Source organism: Littorina saxatilis, linkage group LG1 (assembly GCF_037325665.1).
Source record: "Littorina saxatilis isolate snail1 linkage group LG1, US_GU_Lsax_2.0, whole genome shotgun sequence".
NCBI lineage: Eukaryota > Metazoa > Mollusca > Gastropoda > Littorinimorpha > Littorinidae > Littorina > Littorina saxatilis.
The window spans coordinates 28963487-28977073 of record NC_090245.1 but is presented as its reverse complement, the minus strand read 5'-3'; the positions used below and the strand labels follow the sequence as shown (position 1 = coordinate 28977073).

The window sequence follows — 13587 nt, the reverse complement described above, 5'->3', positions numbered from 1 at the left end:
TCCGCACAAGGGAGAGAACGAATCAAAGTCTTGTTCAAAGACGATAATAAAAAGAAGTGCGGCCACAATCTTCCACAGCCAGGAGATCATTGTTCTTGCAAACAGACAGTTTCTCCTTGCTATAAACATCCAGATGTATGTTTGTCAAGTCCGGTGTAACCGGGAGCGGTTCCGTAGTAAGAAGAAAAGAATAAACTAAGTTCTTAGGCTTGGTGTAAACCGAGGCCTACGGATAGCGCTCAGCGAGTGATGCGTTACTTGCGCGGGTGACGCAAGCGAAAGCAACGCCGCAGCGCTGCCCACAAAGGCATGGGTGGGAGCCCAAAATTGTTCCAAGACTGAACTTTTTTTAAGGCCGGGGTCCAGGGGCCGCCAAGGCCCCGGCGGGGTCCAGGGGCAGCGCCCTGGTGGGGGGTCCAGGGGGGCGAAGGCCCCCGGCCGAAAACGAATTTTATGAATTTAAAAGGGTTTCTCTGGCCTCTCCTGAGTTTAATTCTGATAAATAAGAACCTTGTTGGAGATACAAAAAGTAACAAAAACTAAAAATTTTAGGGACCTGGCAAGCATTAGAAACAACAAAAAGTGCACTATCAGTCCATTTGGCATAACACAGTATGAGATGACTATCAATGAGGGCGCAAAAAAAACAAAAAACAAAAAAAATTGTCAAAATTTCTCTGAGACGGAAATCCGTCTGAGACGGAGGAACTCCCACCCATGCAAAGGAAGTGGTGGCAAAGGAGAATCATTTGAGAAAACTTCCGCAAGTTCAAATGCCCCCGAGGGAGGATCTAAGAACTTAAAGTTCGAAGATTTTCCTGAAAAGGCTCAAATCAGCTGAATGTGACGCAAGCCACGGCAAAAGCCGAAGCAGGAGCCTCCCCATGTGATGCCAGCAAAGGCAGAGGTGGGACAAAAACATCGTTTGAGAAAACTTTTACCAGTTGAAAAGCCACCAAAGGAGACTCTAAAACCTTAAAGTTCGCAGATTGTTCCTGAGAAGGAGCAAAATCAGCCAAAGCTGATAACCTTCGCTAGAGTAGCCAGGAGCATGGCTGCGTCTGCCTCAACCGCGTCATCCCGAAATTTGAAAGGTTCAATGGATGACGTAATGGATGACGTAATGGCTCTCGTCAAAGAACGAATCAGCGTTTCCACCAGAGAGGCAAGCTCAAGGGAGGAACGCCCGCTCTCCTCTAGCCCTAGGAGACCCTGTTCCGTGCAAACGGCAGTTCTCTCTCGGCTATACCCGTCTTGCCGCAGACGAGCCAGTTCCGGTGTCACCGGAAGTGGTGCTTTGGGCAATGAAAACGAGGGCGGCTTGCTCGGAAGCCGCATTCTTCTCGAATTGGCTGGTGGGCCGCCGCCTGCCTGTGCCGAGGCCAGCCAAGGCTGAGCAGATGCAGGAGCAAAGCCATGAGCGGCCAAAAGAGGGAAGGGTGAGAGCGTCTGCACCCAACACCTGAGCCATCGCAAAAGGGACAGAAGGCGACTCGACAAAGCGAAACCGCGCCTTCACATCCCCAACGCCCGCAAAATCCGCCAAAGCAGGAGGAGGAGCGGCGAAAGTAGATTCGGCAGAGACACCTTCGGGAAAGTACCGTGAAGTGATCTCTGCCGCCATCTCCAAAGTAGGGCCAAGCTTGCTGGGAATACGTAAAGGTGAATCAGACTGATCATCATCACCCTCTATTCCCTCGATGCAACCTTCCTGTTCATCGTCAGAATAGTGGTCCGGAAAACCACCGGAAACCCACGCATCCGCCGGAACACCAGAGGAGGAAGTGGCCAAAGTCGGCTGACCAAAACTCGGGAGTGCAGAAGCAGTAGCCGAGAAATGTCCAGCGACAGCGCTACCGGAAACCGGAACCGTCGAAACGGAACCGGAAGTAGCGGACGGAAGTCGGTGCATCGCCGGAGCCGGAATAGCAGGGTCACTGCTACCGGAAACACCAATGTGCTGCCCTCCGCCGGAAATGCTCGCTGAAACAAAACCGGAAGTGGAGGACGACATTCCGTGGGTAGCCGCGACAGGAAACCCCGAGGGGAAACCGGAGGAGGCTACCCCCTGCGTACTCGTGAGGGGAACGGCAGAAGCCGAACCGGAAGTAGCAGGTCGTTGACCGCCGACAACATCTCCCAGGCCGAAACCGGACAAGGAAGCTGTTGCTGCCTGCCCCCCAGAGGCCGGAACAGCCGAAGCTGAACCCAGGGAGACAGACTGGTGAGGAGAGGCGAAAGTAGATTTGGCCGAGACACCTTCAGGGAAATATCGTGAAGTGATCTCCGTGGCTAACTCCAAAGTAGGGCCAAGTTTGTTAGGAATCCGCAAAGGTGAATCAGATTCGGAACGATCATCATCAGCTTCCATTCCCTCAACACAACCTTCCTGATCCCCGTCGGAATAGGAGTCCGGAAAACCGGAAAACCACACATCCGCAGGGGAGGAAGCGGCCAAGGTCGGTTGGGCAAGACTCGGAAGAGCCGAGAATTGCCCAGCGACAGCAGTGCCGGACGCCGGAACCGTCAAAACGGAACCGGAAGTCGCGGAACCGGAAGTCGGAACCGTGAAAACGGAACCGGAAGTCGCGGAACTGGAAGTGCCGGACGTCGGAACCGTCAAAACGGAACCGGAAGTCGCGGAACCGGAAGTCGCGGCCGGATGTCGGTGCGACACCGGAGGCGGAAAGGCAGGGTCACTGCCACCGAACACACCGATGCGCTGTCCTCCGCCGGAAGTGCTCGCCGCAGCAAAACCGGAAGTGGAGGACGACAGCCCAGCGACAGCAGTGCCGGACGCCGGAACTGTCAAGACGGAACCGGAAGTCGCGGCCGGATGTCGGTGCGACACCGGAGGCGGGAAAAGCAGGGTCACTGCCACCGAACACACCGATGCGCTGTCCTCCGCCGGAAGTGCTCGCCGCAGCACAACCGGAAGTGGAGGACGACAATCCGCGGGTAGCCGCGACCGGAAACCCCGAGGGAAAACCAGAGGAGGCTACCCCCTGCGTACTTGTGAGCGGAACGGCGAGAGCCGAACTGAAAGCAGCAGGTCGATGACCGCCGACAGGACCCTCCAGGCCGAAACCGGGCAAGGAAGGTGCTGATGCCTGCGCAGGACCCTCCAGAACCGAAAAGACGGAACCGGAAGTCGAGACCGGAAGTTGGTGCGACACCGGAGGCGGAAACGCCCCAGCACAACCGGAAGTGGACACAGCACGACCGGAAGTGGAGGACGACAATCCGGACGCCGGAACCGTAAAGACGGAACCGGAAGTTGCGGTTGGATGTCGGTGCGGCACCGGAAGTGGGAAAGCAGGGTTACTGCGATCGAACACGCCAGGGCGCTGTCCTCCGCCGGAAGTGCTCACCACAGCACAACCGGAAGTGGAGGACGACAATCCGCGGGTGGCGCCGACAGGACCCTCCAGGCCGAAAACGGGCCAGGAAGGTGCTGATGCCTGCGCAGGACCCCCCAGGCAGAGACCGGGCAAGGGAGGTGCTGCTGCCTGCCCCCCAGAGGCCGGAACAGCCAAAGCTGAACACAGGGGCGCAGGCTGACGAGCGTCGCCGCTCCCCAGCACACCCGCCACAGGGACGGTATGCAGCCAAGGAGCAGCCGTCCTAGACCCCAGAGAGAGACCAGGGGAAAAGGGAACGTGAGAGCCCCCAACAAGATGGGAACCCCCACTGCCGCTAGCACTTCGGCGGTGGATGGCGGTTGTGGCCATCTACCGCCGAAGTGCTAGCGGCAGGAGGAGCAGTGAACGCGAACTCTCCTGGAAGGCCGGGGGAGTAAGGCAAAAGACCGGAACAATTCGGTCCGATGTCGGCCGACGTGATGGTGGCCGAAGCCCGAGTCCGCGGAATCGACGGGACGTTAACCGCGCCGTGCTGCGAAATTGACGGGACGTTAACCGCACCGTGCTGCGAAATCGACGGGACGCTAACCGCGACAGGCGGGAAGCGACCGGCGAGAAAAGCACGCTTTTATCCGCAGAATGCATCGACTGCAGATCTTGTTTTAGCGTGGCAAACATAGCGAGCATCTCCTCACGCGTTACGACCTCGCTAGGGCGAGGAGCCGGTGAGCGCGAAACCGGTGAAAACACCGGTGCATGAGAAGTTGAGTCGATAGAGACGCGCGCGGACTTATTGGACGCGGGGTCGAACACCCGCACGGAGGATTTTTCTTGCACGGCTGAAGGCTTAGTCGGAGCCGGCGAGATCAAGGTGCGAGTCTTAGCTTTAGATTTGGATTTGACTTGCTCCTTCCCTGGAGAAGGGAGGAGAGAGATAGGCTTGCTCTTAGCTTTGTCCGCCATTGAAACGAGTGCCGACACGTGGTGACAATCGCGGAGCGAAATTCGTAAATTTTCGAAACGAACTCGAAATGAACTCGAAATTCGAAGGACGCGTCGAAAGAATAAAGGAACGATCTTACCAGAGCGCTGCAAGAACCAGGACAGATGGCCTTCCACAAAAGACCACGAGAAAATATACCAGAGTACCAACAACACGTGTGAACAATAGCGTTGAAGTGGGTGGAATGATGGCCGTTGGCGGGCTCCGCGCATGCGCGGGCGGCCTGTAGGGGGCGCAGGCGGCCGCTAGGGGAGGCGACTCCCGTCCTTACGGACTTTATTTCTTTTGGGAGTTTCCTCCCCCTTTACCAGGGTAGAGTACTACTTCAATACCTAAGCAATAAACTGAAGTTAATGCTATTTATGTGAGTTGGCGTAAGAATATGTAATTGAATTTCAGGTACATAACAAGGTTAAGATCAGTTTCAAAAGATTCTATTCTCTTGCTAAAGAAAAAAAAGACATTTAGCAGGTTCTTTCAACTGTTCTTCCACACCGTTAGCCTCTGTTCAACCCCCAAGTTCTGTCAGGGATTTATTTTCCAGGATCAAGTATGTGCAGACTCTTCTTCATGTTCAAACATCCTTGTGTATACTCATGTGCACATTAAAACATCAAGCTCACAGGGCTCAGAAAACACACACACACACACACAAAAACATGCATGTACTGAAAAAAGACGGGGTAGTGCAACGTGCTGTCCCCAGGGATAGCACTCTACACTTCCTTGACCAATTCCCAAAGGCCAATCAGTATACATGTACCACAAACCAAAATTACCTTACTCTGACAAACATTAAAATCAATTTACTCACATCTCCCACAGTAGGAAGGTGACATGCTTCATGGATTTTCTGCCAGGCAGGACTGCTGCGATCGGAACAGTCGACCTGGACATGGGGAACTCCCAACAAGTCCTCTTCTCTCATTGCGCTGTCCGCTTCATCTCCCTCTCCTGGCTCTTCTGCTGCTGCCGCCTGGTGGAGAGAAAGGAAACACTACAGTAGAACTCCCCCTTTTAAGACCCCCCCCCCCCCCTCGATTTAAGACTCCCTCCCTTTTAAGAGCTTGTTTTCTCAGATTTTTTGTTATAGCTAGCCTCTGCAAATGTACACCCATTTTAGACTCTTTCCTGTTTAGGACCTGATTTTCTGTTTTTTGCAGGGGGCTTCCACTGTATAAACATTGTTTATTCAACTTTTTGTTTTGTTTTTGAGACTGCTTTTACATAGCTTTTACTTCATTTTGTCTGAAGTAAACGTGCTTCCTTGCCTTGGTTATTTGATATATCATCAATTTGAGTCAGAGTTTGGTTTGAATAAGACGCTATAATGGATCAAACCCCCCATTTTAAGACCCTCCAATTTAAGACTTAATTCCCCTTTTTCATTACCTTGATTTGTCTAATTTTCTGTTCACAACCTCTCTTAATTAACCTCTGTTTTAAGAGACCTTCCTTTTTAAGACCCGGCTGTCCTCAAAACTACTTATAAATACAAGCACAGGGTTTAATAAGCATGCAAGCATCACAACAGATTCAAGTGCACAACACTTGCAAGCACTCATGCACACAGCAACACAGGCAGACAGGTAGACATACATTTGGCCAGCAAGCAAGCCAGATGGGCAGACACATGCAGGCAAACACTAACACATCCCCAGGAAGCCTCAAATTAATTGGGCAAAGTAGACTTTGCGAAGTAGACTTCAAGAAGCTGGCTGCACAAAGCTTTGACATTTAATTTGTTAGAAAAATACTTCTTAAAGTCTTTGCAAAGTCGACTTCAGGCTCAATTAAAGACAGCCTTAAAATAAGGGATTAAACTTGTTGTTTGCACACTGACCTCTTTCGCTGCTTTCTCTGCCATTTCCCTCTCCAGTTGTCTCTGCTTTTCCTTCTCTTTGTCATGTTTGTCTGATGACATAAAGTTGGGAAAAAAACCATGTTAACTAAGTACCATCAAGGGTTAATAAAAGACCCAAGGACCAATTACAAAGCGATAGACAAAACAAGGATTGACACAGAGGCACGCAAATGGGCGTGCACACGCACGAACGCACGCAGGCACACATGCGCACACACACGCGCACACACACACAGACAGACAGACACGCACACACATGCAAACACACACACACAGACATGCACACACACACACACACACACACATGCAAACACGCACAACAAACACAACTGCCTTTAACTTTTGCTTTTTTGGAAGAAAGACACGCACACACTCACAAGGCACACATGCGCACACACACACACACACACACAAACACGCACACACACACACACAGACATGCACACATTCATGCAAACACACACACATGCAAACACGCACAATTAAACAAACACAACTGCCTTTAACTTTTGCTTTTTTTGAAGAAAGACAGAAAGAAACAGAGTCAGGGCAATTACACTTCAGCAGAAGTGCCATGAGTAAGACAGAGGGAGAGTGTATGTGTGCGTGCGTGCGTGTGTGCGAGCTTGCATGTGTGTGTATGTGTGAAACGGCACATGTGAGCAAAAGTGCCGTACCTTTTCCTTTTCCCTTCTTGCCAGAAGGAGGGTGGTCCTTGCCTTGCTCCTCCTCGGATTTCTCTGAAGGGGTCGGAGGTCGTCGGATCTGCAGTGTCGTGCGATCCCATGACTCCAAAAGTTCTGAGATGTCCTTGTGTGCATGCTCGAAGGTACGGAACCTGCAGAAAAAAAATTAGGAATGATCAAAGTGACATATCACACAAGAGCAATCCTGCACACACACACACACACACACACACACACACACACACACACACACACACACACACACACACACACACACACACACACACACACACACACACACACACACACACTCTCTCTCTCTCTCTCTCTAACTGACTGACCAACTAAGGCCCCCCAAAAAGTTGAATCAGGGTAACAGGATAAACAAGTCGCGTAAGGCGAAAATACAACATTTAGTCAAGTAGCTGTCGAACTCACAGAATGAAACTGAACGCAATGCCATTTTTCAGCAAGACCGTATACTCGTAGCATCGTCAGTCCACCACTCATGGCAAAGGCAGTGAAATTGACAAGAAGAGCGGGGTAGTAGTTGCGCTAAGAAGGATAGCACGCTTTTCTGTACCTCTCTTTGTTTTAACTTTCTGAGCGTGTTTTTAATCCAAACATATATCTATATGTTTTTGGAATCAGGAACAGGGGCGGACGAGGGGGGGGGGGGGGGGGGGGGGGGCACCCCCCCCCGAAAAAAAAAGAAAAAAAAAAAAGAAGAAGAAAAAAAAAGGTTTTTCTTAAGCAACGGACGAAGCCGCATACAGCGGCAGCGTCTGCTGCGAGGACTGGGGCCGGAAGCCCGGTGGCCCGAAGGCCAGTCCACAGTCGACACCAGCAGGGACCTTCGTGGGTGTGCCAGATTGACCTTCGCTTCCGGGAAAACCCGGAAATGCGACTCCCGCAAGCGGAAGCCGCCCTTGCTCAGTCACGGCCGTACACGCTGTGCGATCAGGCCTAGAAAGAGCAGCATATCCTTACAAAGCAACTGATCCGCCCATGAGGAACTGACAAGGAATAAGATGAAAGTGTTTTTAAATTGATTTCGACAATTTAATTTTGATAATAATTTTTATATATTTAATTTTCAGAGCTTGTTTTTAATCCAAATATAACATATTTATATGTTTTGGGAATCAGAAAATGATGGAGAATAAGATGAACGTAAATTTGGATCGTTTTATAAATTTTTATTTTTTTTTACAATTTTCAGATTTTTAATGACCAAAGTCATTAATTAAATTTTAAGCCACCAAGCTGAAATGCAATACCGAAGTCCAGGCTTCGTCGAAGATTGCTTGACCAAAATTTCAATCAATTTGGTTGAAAAATGAGGGCTTGACAGTGCCGCCTCAACTTTCACGAAAAGCCGGATATGACGTCATCAAAGACATTTATCAAAAAAATGAAAAAAACGTTCGGGGATTTCATACCCAGGAACTCTCATGTCAAATTTCATAAAGATCGGTCCAGTAGTTTAGTCTGAATCGCTCTACACACACACACACACACACACAGACACACGCACATACACCACGACCCTCGTCTCGATTCCCCCCTCGATGTTAAAACATTTAGTCATAACTTGACTAAATGTAAAAATAGGGTCTCTCTCTCTCTCTCTCTCTCTCTCTCTCTCTCTCTCTCTCTCTCTCTCTCTCTCTCTCTCTCTCTCTCTCTTTTACATAAAGCTAAACATCTGCAGTTCCATTTTTCATGTACTGGGGATATGGATCATTGCACACGCTTCACTTTCTGTGGAGTGACAAATGACCCATTGTATGACCAAACTGATGAAAAGCAAACAGTATACCTTTGCATGAGAACCATTTCAGCTTCTTTGATGGGATCTTTGATGACTTCTTCTCCAGATTGACAGTCCCAATCCTTGCCAAGCTTCTTGCCATCTTTCCCCTTCTTCTTCCTGTCAATCCAAAGGTCATCAATTCAGAGAAAAATATCAGTTGAGATCAGTATGGTGAACAGAAATAAGTCTAATGTGCATGTATAAGGATATCATTGCTCTGAGAAAAACCGAGCAAAGACAGAACAAGTCGCGTAAGGCAAAATTACTACATAAATTTAGTCAAGCTGTGGAAGTCACAGAATGAAACTGAACGCCCTGCATTTTTTCACAATGACCGTAGTCCGCTGCTTGTGCAAAACGGAGTGAAACTGACGAGCCTGTTTAGTGGTTTCGCTGTGCTGCATAGCACGCTTTTCTTGAAGCTGTATATCTCTTGTGGATTTTAGTGCGGTATGCCTGACCGTGGCTGAATGAGATCGCCCTTTCTTACAGCGAGAGGAATCGAAGTACAACAATTTATCTTTTGTAAAAATTCGGACACACATCAGTTTTCCCAATTAATATGAAAGTCACTGAACTTATCTTCGTTTCACTACACCTTATATCTTGATTCTCCAAACACTGATTGATTTCTGCCTTTTCAAATTTACCAGTAACCCAAACGTTCGCTCTAACCAACCTATTTTGTCCAAAACAGTTTTACCGATACACAATCATTAAAAAAAGAAGAGGTTTAACATAACCGACTTCGCTACCTCATAAACAAAAAAATGTTTTATTCTCCCCAACATTCTGGTGAACAAAATCATTATTATAGACAGTCATTCAATTTCATGACAATCATCACAGCTTTGAACCGACCCTTTTGTTCAACCAGGCAGAAGCAACAGCTATAGTAAAAGCTACAGCGCGATCAACGTTCGCCCATTTACGAACTCGCGATGAGATTTGTTTCCTCTGGTCACCAAGCCTACCGTTTACAAACGCATGCGCACTAATTGGGATTCCCCCAATTTCCTCGACCTAGACCTCAGAACTCTCGAAGCCACTACTTCGGCTTTCAATTTAGCTCTTGCATACCGAGTAGCTGGCAACTTTGCTTCCGAAGTTCCCACTTAAATTCAATGTTAATTTGCAGGGTCTCTCACTTGACATCATTATACGACGATATTGCTTCTTAAATGTCCTTATACCCATCCAAAAGAAACCTCCAACGCATACTACAATTGCAGGACATTTCCGAAATTCGAAGGGATCGAGAGAAGTCGCAATTGATCTTGACAAAGATCTCTGAAGTGACTCAGAAACAGAAGAAAGCCCCAAAAGCGATCTTCCAGTCTCCTTGAGAGCCAAAAGAGATGATTCAGTGTAGGGTACAGGCCTGTCCCTACTGTAGCCATCTTAACTCAAAGCTGCCAGTTCCGGTGTAACCGGAAGAACAGCAGACGGAAGAGCAAAAGCATCAACAAGGTTGACAGGCTGCGTAAGTAGCTTGCAATTCCGGAAACCGGAATAACCGGAAGGAACTTGATGCTCAGCTTGTGCTAGCCAAGGCTTCGCAGACTCAGGAGCCTCACTGTGTTGCATCAGCAAAGGCACAGTAAGACACTGAGAACCCGCATGCGGGAGGAACTTCTTCAGAACCTTAGCCATCTCAAATGCGACGGAAGGCGATTCCCGGAAACGGAAGAGACGTTTCGGCTCCTTAGAACTCCGGAAATCGCTCAGAGCAGAAGGTGGTAGAGCGAAATGCGTTCTCTTCTCAACTACACCTTCCACAAAGTACTTGGATGCCGTTTCGGCTGCAAGCGCCACCGCGCTAGCCAGCTTAAGAGGCAAGCGGAACTCGGTGTCTTCCCCCAAAGCGGAAGCACCTTCATCAGTATCCCCATCATGCTCGGCATCGCAATCCGGAAGTTGACCCCCGGAATGACCATCATAGTCAATCGGGGAGTCAGCTTTACTGACAACTTCCTGCCCAACGGGCACCCCCGGGCCAATTTCTGTCGAAAATGCGGGGAGAAACAAGCCTTCCTTTCGCTGCTCAGGGTCCCTACCCTGAGCCGACCGAACGCCTGAGCGAGAGTGGTCAGCCCAAGGATCAGAACTTTCGCCCCTACCATTGGTGGGGGGTAATCTCTCCTGAGTAAGCGCTCCGCTTTGGCCGGAAAACCCGGTTACTCGCAGAGCAGACATACCGCTAGAACAGTCAGGCACGTCAGACGAAGGGTAAACCAGCGGAAGTACGTGGAAATCTTCAGAGACCTGCGAAGCATGGACATCCGCCCGCGTGACTGTGGTGGAAGCTGAAGAGGAAGGACGAACCTTCTAATCCAGATCCAGATCCAGACCTTGGCCAGCGAAGCAGTGTCGGCAACGCCGGAAGGGAGAGCACGCAGCTCAGCCCTAGTGGAAGAAATTTCCGCCGCCAGCGAAGTCACCTGTGAACTAAGCGACAAAAGCACATCGGAAGCAGCTAACCCCGAACTAACGGGTACGCTAATATCCAAAACTGTCTTGTCTACCTGACCCACCTTGTCCGATAAACTAGGCGGTAAAATAGAGGACACCGGTAAATCGACTAACACGTCAATACATTTCTTGGACGAAGGCTCTAGTACAGAAACAACGGCTTGTCCGGTATGTTTGGTTTTCTTAGGTGTTTTCTTAGTAGGAGAAGACTCAGCAGCTATCTGTTTAAGAGCATGCTTCTTCTTGGCGCTATCGGCCATTGCAAACATTTTTGGAACATTTTTTTTTTTTTTTTTGGAACAAAAAAAACTACAAGTCCGAAATGCGGCCAAATTGACACCAAAATTCAATAAAACAAGGAAAGACCTCACCCCACAGGATAGGCGAAGTCAACAACGAAGCGAAGAAACCAAGGGGAAGAGCCCAAAGTCAAAAGACCAAGGACAAAGGCTGAAAACAGCCGGAGCGTACAAAAACATCGACCAACTCCAGTGAACGCTGAGGTAGGAATGATACAAATGGCGGCATATGCGCGCGCATACGGAAGACGGACCCGGTATTGGTCTGTCAGGGATACCAGTATCGGTATGGATCACTCTTTTTTTTTAGAGTAGTCTCCCTTGTTACCAAGGGGACGCGTACAGTGTTACCAGCACTGAACTAGGGTTAATTGCTTTATGTGAGTTGGGAAAAGATATGTAATTTAATGCATAATACACATGACTTATATCTACAATTATATAGAACGATGTTTTGACAAAAGACTACAGTTGAATTTAAATTAATTTTTATAATAAGGATTCATGAACATAAGGTTAGAAATTCATAAATCCTTATTACACCAATTAATTGAACACATTCAGTTCTTTAGGTTAGGATGGACATGTTCATCAACATTTCTACCAAGATCATGTCAACAACATCAAATTGTGGGGTCACAAGCAAAACAAAATGTTAGAAAATATACTGGTTAACATATAATCATTGAAAATTTGAACAGATTTTGCATCCAAAACTTTCAGCCTGAAGGCAAGGCATGCACAAATGAAAATAGATCAAATCTGATTACAAATGAATAAATTCACAAAAATGCAAATAAAAGAACAAAGACATTTCCAACAGGGATGATTATTTCCCCAAAACAGTCCAAAGAAGCTACCAGTAAATGAACCCCCCCCCCCCCCAAAAAAAAAAAAAAAAAAAAAAAAAAAAAACAAGTCCCGTAAGGCAAAAATACAACATTTAGTCAAGCTGTCGAACTCACAGAATGAAACTGAACGCACTGCAATTTTTCAGCAAGACCTAATACTCATAGCATCGTCAGTCCACCGCTCGTGGCAAAGGCAGTGAAATTGACAAGAAGAGCGGGGTAGTAGTTGCGCTGAGAAGGATAGCACGCTTTTCTGTACCTCTCTTTGTTTTAACTTTCTGAGCGTGTTTTTAATCCAAACATATCATATCTATATGTTTTTGGAATCAGGAACCGACAAGGAATAAGATGAAAGTGTTTTTAAATTGATTTTGAAAATCTAATTTTGATCATAATTTTTATATTTTTAATTTTCAGAGCTTGTTTTTAATCCAAATATAACATATTTATATGTTTTTGGAATCAGGAAATGATGAAGAATAAGATAAATGTAAATTTGGATCGTTTTATAAATTTTTTTTTTTTTTTTACAATTTTCAGATTTTTAATGACCAAAGTCATTAATTAATTTTTAAGCCACCAAGCTGAAATGCAATACCGAAGTCCGGCCTTCGTCGAAGATTGCTTGGCCAAAACTTCAATCAATTTGATTGAAAAATGAGGGTGTGACAGTGCCGCCTCAACTTTTACAAAAAGCCGGATATGACGTCATCAAAGACATTTATCGAAAAAATGAAAAAAACGTCCGGGGATATCATTCCCAGGAACTCTCATGTAAAATTTCATAAAGATCGGTCCAGTAGTTTAGTCTAAATCGCTCTACACACACACATGCACAGACAGACACACACACACACACACACACATACATCACGACCCTCGTCTCGATTCCCCCTCTATGTTAAAACATTTAGTCAAAACTTGACTAAATGTAAAAATCATCTATGTCAAAGAAACAAAAGTGGCGTGCATGCAAAATATGAGCTCAGTTCAACGCCAAAGAAACCCAGCAGTTAATGGCACAGTCCTTCCCGTTTTAACATGGGATAAGGTTATCCTTCCATTTAGACATACATCAAAAACCAACAGCCAGGGTGCTCTCTCTGAGCAGAGAGGGAATTTTTTTATGAATGAATTTCTTGCCAAACCCTACCAGCGCTGAAAGTCCATACAATGGGGCACTGGTCTTTGGCTAATACTCATAATTTGCCAGCCAGAGAGCAAATTTTACTCG

General features: G+C 47.6%; 1 protein-coding gene across 10 annotated transcripts in view; it reads right to left on the bottom strand.

Annotated features, from left to right (window-relative positions):
* Positions 1–13587, bottom strand: part of LOC138966370 (hydrocephalus-inducing protein homolog) — a 244873-nt gene that overhangs the window by 142523 nt on the left and 88763 nt on the right. For all 10 annotated transcript variants that reach the window (XM_070338641.1, XM_070338587.1, XM_070338596.1 and 7 more), the window contains 4 exons: positions 8738–8848; positions 6907–7067; positions 6209–6279; positions 5180–5341 (listed from right to left, as the gene is read on the bottom strand). In XM_070338641.1, the coding sequence (XP_070194742.1) occupies positions 5180–5341; positions 6209–6279; positions 6907–7067; positions 8738–8848 (505 nt within the window). The remainder of the gene's footprint in view (positions 1–5179; positions 5342–6208; positions 6280–6906; positions 7068–8737; positions 8849–13587) is intronic.